Source organism: Symsagittifera roscoffensis, chromosome 1 (genome assembly GCF_963678635.1).
Source record: "Symsagittifera roscoffensis chromosome 1, txSymRosc1.1, whole genome shotgun sequence".
NCBI classification, from domain to species: Eukaryota; Metazoa; Xenacoelomorpha; order Acoela; family Convolutidae; genus Symsagittifera; species Symsagittifera roscoffensis.
This window is the reverse complement of record NC_087062.1, coordinates 49,864,897-49,872,684: the sequence shown is the minus strand read 5'-3', so window position 1 is coordinate 49,872,684 and position 7,788 is coordinate 49,864,897. Positions and strand designations below refer to the sequence as shown.

The following is a 7,788-nucleotide window of genomic DNA, read 5'->3' as shown; positions in this document are numbered from 1 at the left end:
TAATTCTAACTCAACAGGAAATTTTTAACTTCGCTGGGAAATCTGATAACAAATTCCACTTAAGTAACTAGAAGTCGATCTGGTTTGGCGAGATATATTGAAATTTCGCTGTTCGAGTTTACCTTCCTTTCATTAAAGGAAATAAACTGAAGTAAAAAGAAATCAAACCAAAAGGGGTGAGGAACTAAAATTGAGAGTGAACAAAATTCGTTCATTACTGTTACAAATAATCAAGAAAAATCAGTAATACAGTTAGGTGGATCAAATTTCAAGGATTAAACATAGCCAACAGACAAAGGTAAAACAGTAGTTGGAAAATAGCTAGATCTGATACACTAGCTCCTACAATTAGTGCAGCAAAACTGGACGCATGAGCTTCTATTAGAGTGATTTTATTTTTTAATTCAAAAATATAACTTGAGGATCTACATTTAACAAAAAAAGTCTATTTTGTTCAAGAATTTCCAATTGTTCATTCAACCATGTTTCCTTATGCTTCAATCAACGATTTATGACATGTTCGCGATATTATATAGTTTATATAGGCGCGATAATTTGAATTTTCGCTGTTCGAGTTTACCTTCCTTTCAACTAAGGAAATAAACTGAACTAAAAATAAATCAAACCTAAAGGGGGGAACTAAAACTAAAAGTGAACAAAATTCGTTCATTACTATTACAAATAATCAAGAAAAATCAGTAATACAGTTAGGTGGATGAAATTTCTAGGATTAAACATAGCCAACAGACAAAGGTAAAACAGTAGTTAGAAAATAGCTAGATCTGATTCACTAGCTCCTACAATTAGTGCAGCAAAACTGGACGCATGAGCTTCTATTAGAGTGATTTTATTTATTAATTCAAAAATATAACTTGAGGATCTACATTTAACAAAAAAAGTCTATTTTGTTCAAGAATTTCCAATTGTTCACTCAACCATGTTCCCTTATGCTTCAAAAAAAGGTTTATGACATGTTCGCGATGTAATATAGTTTTCTTATCTCCTAAAAAATTGCTTGTGAACACCTAAGAGATGCAGATTGAACAACTAGTATGAAAGTTTACCAAAATTGTTTCCACTATTGTTTAAAAAAATTAGTCAACTTACAGTTGGGAAAGTAATGAACGCAAGGAAATTTTTTTTCTAATTTTGAAGAAAAAAGAATACGCCCGTGGAGCTCTTTGAAATTCGAAAACAATTTATTATTGGTGCTTTTTAGCTAATTCTAACTCAAGAGGAAACTGGATCAAAAGATAAACTTTTAACTTCGCTGGGAAGTCTGATAATAAATTCCACTTGCGTAACTGAAATTCGATCTGCTTTTGGCGAGATATTTTGAATTTTCACTGTTCGAGTTTACCTTCCTGTCACAAAAGAATTGAACCAAATTTTAAAAAAATCAAACTTAAAGGGGTGAAATAAAACTGAAAAGTCTATTTTGTTCAAGAACTTCCAATTGTTCACTTAACCATGTTCCCTTATGCTTCAATCAACGATTTATGACATGTTCGCGATGTTATATAGTTTTTAATGTCCAAAAAATAGCTTGTGAACATCTAAGAGATGCAGATTGTACAACTAGTATGAAAGTTTACAAAAAACTGTTTCCATTATTAATCAAAAAAATTAGTCAAATTACAGTTGAGAAAGTAATGAACGCAAGGAAACAAAAAATCTCTGACTTTGAAGAAAAAAAAATATGCCCGTGGAGCTCTTTGAAATTCGAAAACAATTTATTATTGGTGCTTTTTTGCTAATATTAACTCAACAGGAAACTGGATCAAAAGGTTAACTTTTAACTTCGCTGGGAAGTCTGATAATAAATTCCACTTGCGTAACTGAAATTCGATCTGCTTTCGGCGAGATATTTTGAATTTTCACTGTTCGAGTTTACCTTTCTTTCAACAAAGGAATTGAACCAAATTAAAAAAAAACCTAAAGGGGTGAACTAAAACTGAAAAGTCTATTTTGTTCAATAACTTTCAATTGTTCACTCAACCATGTTCCCTTATGCGATTTTTGACAACAATTTTTGACATGTTCGCGATGTTATATGGTTTTTAATGTCCAAAAAATAGCTTGTGGACATCTAAGAGATGCAGCTTGTACAACTAGTATGAAAGTTTACAAAAATTGTTTCCACTATTGTTCAAAAAAATTAGTAACTTACAATTGGGAAAGTATTGAACGCAAGGAAACAGAAAAAATTTCTAATTTTGAAGTAAAAAAATATGCCCGTGGAGCTCTTTGAAACTCGAAAGCAATTTATTATAGGTGCTTTTTTTGCTAATTCTAACTCAAGAGCAAACTGGATCAAAAGATAAACTTTTAACTTCGCTGGGATATCTGATAACAAATTCCACTTAAGTATCTAGAAGTCGATCTGGTTTGGCGAAATATATTGAAATTTTGCTGTTCGAGTTTACCTTCCTTTCATTAAAGGAAATAAACTGAACTAAAAAGAAATCAAACCAAAAGGGGGGAACTAAAATTGAGAGTAACAAAATTCGTTCATTACTCTTTAAAAAATCAAGAAAAATCAGTAATACGGCAAAGTAGATAAAATGTCTATGAAAAAACACGGCCAACAGACAGTGGTAAAACAGTTATTGGAAAAAAGCTAGATCTGATACACTAGCTCCTACAATTAGTGTAGCAAAACTGGACGTATGAGCTTCTACCAGTGGTTTAATTTAAAAATTTAAGAACATGCCTCGAGGATCTACATTTAACAAAAAAGTCTATTTTTTTCAAGAATTTCCAATTGTTCACTCAACCATGTTTCCTTATGCTTCAATCAACGATTTATGACATGTTCGCGATGTTATATAGTTTATATGGGCGCGATATTTTGAATTTTCGCTGTTCGAGTTTACCTTCCTTTCATCAAAGGAAATAAACTGAACTAAAAAGAAATCAGAGCTAAAGGGGGGAAACTGAAACTGAGAGTGAACAAAATTCGTCAATTACTCTTAAAACAATCAAAGTGGATAACATTTCTATGAATAAACATGGCCAACAGACAAAGGTAAAACAACGGTTGGAAAATAGCTAGATCTGATACACTAGCTTCTACAATTAGTATTGCAAAACTGGCCGTATGAGCTTCTACCAGTGATTTCATTTAGAAATTTAAAAATATGCCTCGAGGATCGACATTTAACAAATTAAAGTCAAACTAAAACTCTGCCTTCATAAAGTAGAGGAGTCAAGATCTTCTAATGTACCACTATTTTTGTGCGAATTTGTTCAGTCAGGGCAATTATTTTTCTCGGCTAAGGCATGTTTAATCTAAACAACTTTGAAACCGGCGTGTCAAGGTTAGTCTCCCCAGACGCATGTATTTCTATCCATCGCTCTTGCATTCCAGCGAGGGGTTGCAACGACATTACCATCTGGCTTCAAAATTGGGCCCCAAATACTCCGTTTTTTTTCCTGATTTATCGACCGGTATTTCTTGGAAAACCGATGTGGATTCTCTCGGAGGCACTTTTGGAGGGGACCACAGTGACACAAAAAAAATGTCGTGCAAGTCAAACACATCAGGGTGTTCAGGTGCCACTGATATATTATTATAGTGTTCACCAATAACTTCAGCTTCCACATTTGGCACGGGGGGTAGTTTTTTGTACATACGAGAACTATTTTGCGAGCGAGTATTTATATAATCGACAGGCACAGAAGATCGTAAGTTGTACTGCAAAGAAGATAACCAAGCGAGCTCCTCAGTATCAGCTTCTTTTATTTGGCCAGAAGCGTGCTGGAGAGATTCATTTCCGTTCAAATCGAAGGGCGCGCTCTTCCATTTTTTGAGTCTGTTTTTATCAGCCTGTGCATCTTCGAGCGGTTCATTTTTGTTTTTTCTATAGCAACTGTCGTTTTTACCCGAGTTGTGTTGATCTTTGTGTTCACCGACAATGTCTTCCTTGCTGTTATTATCTTTCTCAGAAACTTTTGAGCCAGGAGCCAAGCGATCTAACAATGACTTGATTACAGCGTCTGGTAAAGGTCCGTTCACTGAATTTGAATGATCATCGTAGATTGGCAAGTCTATTCTCTCTACAAAATTGTCTGCCGGAGGAAGAGGCACTTTCGGTAAAATGCTATTTCCCACGTTATTCAACGAGTCAAGCCACCGCTGGAAATGATCGATATTTTGAGCTTTTTGACATCCTTCATGGTGGCGGCGGGTGGAGCTGTTGCTGAATTGTAGTAGAACTGCAATTGATTTCCATCTATCCTGGTGATTCGCGAAATTGGTTGCTTTTTGATGAACTTAGACGAAGCTCTGCTTTCATTTAGATCAGATCTCCTAGTGAATTCATGCATTTTATCGGAGCCCACACTTCCCGAAATTAGGCGGCATCTGCTAGAAGATCTAATGGAAGACAGCGACTGTAAGCTTGAGGACTTACGTTTTAGAACGTCGACTGCCTTGAGTTCCATTTCCCAGTTCCTCCGCGGAGATACCACAACATCAACTTTGCCTCGAAGATCTACATTTATCAAATTAAAGTTTATTTTGTTCACTACTTTCCAATAGTTCACTCAACCATGTTCTCTTATGCTTCAATCAACGATATATGACATGCTCGCGACGTAATATAGTTTCCTTATGTCCAAAAAATTGCCTGTGAACACCTAAGAAATGCAGATTGTACAACTAGTATGAAAAACTACAAAAATTGTTTTCATTATTGTTTAAAAAAAATTAGCCAACTTACAGTTGGAAAAGTAATGAACGCAAGGAAACAGAAAAAAAATTATAACTTAGAAGAAAAAACAATATGCCCGTTGAGCTCTTTGAATTTCAAAAGCAATTTAAGATTGGCGTTGTTTTGCTAAAACTAACTCAATTAGAGGAAACTGGATCAACAGGTAAACTATTAATTTCGCTGGGAAATCTGAGTATTATATTCCATTTTCGTAATTAGAAGTCGATCTCCTGTTTGCGAGATACTTCAAATTTTCGCTGTTCGAGTTTGCCTGAAAAGAAAACAAATCTAAGGGGGAAAAACTAAAACTAAGAATGAACAAAATTCGTTCATTACTCTCAAAAAAAATCAAGAAAATTCAGTAATACAGTAAAGTGGATTAAACTTCTAGATTAAATATAGCCAACAGACAAAGGTAAAACAACAGTTGGAAAATAGCTAGATCTGATACACTAGCTTCTACAATTAGTATTGCAAAACTGGCCGTATGAGCTTCTACCAGTGATTTAATTTAGAAATTTAAAAATATGCCTCGAGGATCGACATTTAACAAATTAAAGTCAAACTAAAACTCTGCCTTCATAAAGTAGAGGAGTCAAGATCTTCTAATGTACTACTATTTTTGTGCGGATTTGTTTAGTCAGGGCAATTATTTTTCTAGGCTAAGGCATGTTTAATCTAAACAATTTTGAAACCTGCGTGTCAAGGTTAGTCTCCCCAGATGCATCTCTGTATTTCTATCCATAGCTCTTGCATTCCAGCGAGGGGTTGCAACGACATTATCATCTGGCTTCAAAATTGGGCCCCGAATACTCCGTTTTTTTCCTGATTTATCGACCGGTATTTCTTGGAAAACCGATGTGGATTCTCTCGGAGGCACTTTTGGAGGGGACCGCAGTGACACAAAAGAAATGTCGTGCAAGTCAAACACATCAGGGTGTTCAGGTGCCACTGATATATTATTATAGTGTTCACCAATAACTTCAGCTTCCACATTTGGCACGGGGGGTAGTTTTTTGTACATACGAGAACTATTTTGCGAGCGAGTATTTATATAATCGACAGGCACAGAAGATCGTAAGTTGTACTGCAAAGAAGATAACCAAGCGAGCTCCTCAGTATCAGCTTCTTTTATTTGGCCAGAAGCGTGCTGGAGAGATTCATTTCCGTTCAAATCGAAGGGCGCGCTCTTCCATTTTTTGAGTCTGTTTTTATCAGCCTGTGCATCTTCGAGCGGTTCATTTTTGTTTTTTCTATAGCAACCGTCGTTTTTACCCGAGTTGTGTTGATCTTTGTGTTCACCGACAATGTCTTCCTTGCTGTTATTATCTTTCTCAGAAACTTTTGAGCCAGGAGCCAAGCGATCTAACAATGACTTGATTACAGCGTCTGGTAAAGGTCCGTTCACTGAATTTTCATGATCATCGTAGATTGGCAAGTCTATTCTCTCTACAAAATTGTCTGCCGGAGGAAGAGGCACTTTCGGTAAACTGCTATTTCCCACATTATTCAACGAGTCAAGCCACCGCTGGAAATGATCGATATTTTGAGATTTGTACAGATACTTGACATCCTTCATGGTGGCGGCGGGTGGAGATGTTGCTGAGTTGTAGTAGAACTGCAATTGATTTCCATCTATCCTGGTGATTCCCGAAATTGGTTGCTTTTTGATGAACTTAGACGAAGCTCTGCTTTCATTTAGATCAGATCTGCAAGTGAATTCATGCATTTTATCGGAGCCCACACTTCCCGAAATTAGGCGGCGTCTGCTAGAAGAGCTAATGGAAGACGGCGACTGTAAGCTTGAGGACTTACGTTTCAGAACGTCGACTGCCTTGAGTTCCATTTCCCAGTTCCTCCGCGGAGATACCACAACATCAGCTTCGTCTAGTTCAGTAGTTGAATCAATGTTATTCGCTTCAATCGACTGAGATGTATCTGCTGCCCATCTGCTAATCTCATTGAATTTTGAGGCGGACAAATTTACTCTATTGTTACCCAACTGATGATCACTCTGCTCTCTGCTAACACCTGCTAATGATAGGCCAGACTCCATGAAATTTTCATTGAAGCCAACATTAAAACTTTCGCATATTTCATTCAATTTTGCTTTGTAGTTCGACTTCAAAAGAAAAATTGTTTGTTCAAACTCGCTGTCTTTTTGCTTTTGCAGCTCAGAATACAATCGTTTCGCTTCATTCAGACTCTCTAACTCTCCTAACTTTTTCAGCTCTGCATACTGAATTTCATGCTCGCTTCGATCTATTTCGATTCGATTTGACTCGTAGTTATAAAGACCCCGCTTCCTCTCTCTGAACTTTTTGTCTAAGTTTTTTTTCGCCGTCTCGAAGTCTTCAACATATTTTGGCACTGTCGAAAGTTGAAAGGGATGCGTCCCGGTCTTTGAGGAATAAGTAACCTGAAAACAAAACTAGTTTCAAAAAAGTTAAAATAGTTTCTGCTACGTAAATCGTGTTGGTATTTCAACGACGACTATTAAACACATAAATTCATTCCCCAAGTAAAAGACAACAAATGACGCAGCCAAAATTTAAGCAACCTTAAAAGGAAATTCCTAATTTTTTTTAAAATCAGCTGGGATTTCAGAAAATTAAAGTCCATTTTTGAAACAAGTGGTGACTCAATTTTTGCGTTATCTTTACACTCTTGCTGTTGGATAAAATATTTTGCTTTTCTGCAAAAAAAAGTAATTAACTCAAAGTTAAAAAAAATCCTCTTGACTTGTTTGTGCTGCGTGATTTAGCACGATGAAGAAAACATTTTGTGCTGCTTGATTTAGCACGATAAAGATCAAAAGTGAAATAAACTGAAACAAATTTTCTAGCCTGAACAAAATGTGTGAGCTTGAGTTACATCAGAATTTGAAAATAACCGGAAGTTTCGACATTTCCGTAGAGTGCATTTGAGTTTCGGAAAAAATGTAAATTATATTTTTTGTTTGAACGCAGGAGATCCAAGCATAACATAAGTTTCGGTTCAAAATGATATCAGAACAAAAAAATAGATGTTTTTTTTGAGAAAGCTTCAGGATCAGCACTTTGAGGCAAATAAA

General features: G+C 35.9%; 1 protein-coding gene across 1 annotated transcript in view; it reads right to left on the bottom strand.

Annotated features, from left to right (window-relative positions):
• Nucleotides 1-3,388: 3,388 nt before the first annotated feature.
• LOC134838602 (uncharacterized) overlaps nucleotides 3,389-7,788 on the bottom strand; it is a 155,492-nt gene continuing 151,092 nt past the window's right edge. The window contains exons 12-14 of the mRNA XM_063854109.1: nucleotides 5,411-7,134; nucleotides 4,632-4,641; nucleotides 3,389-4,138 (exon numbers count right to left, since the gene is read on the bottom strand). Coding sequence (XP_063710179.1) covers nucleotides 3,389-4,138; nucleotides 4,632-4,641; nucleotides 5,411-7,134 — 2,484 coding nt within the window. The remainder of the gene's footprint in view (nucleotides 4,139-4,631; nucleotides 4,642-5,410; nucleotides 7,135-7,788) is intronic.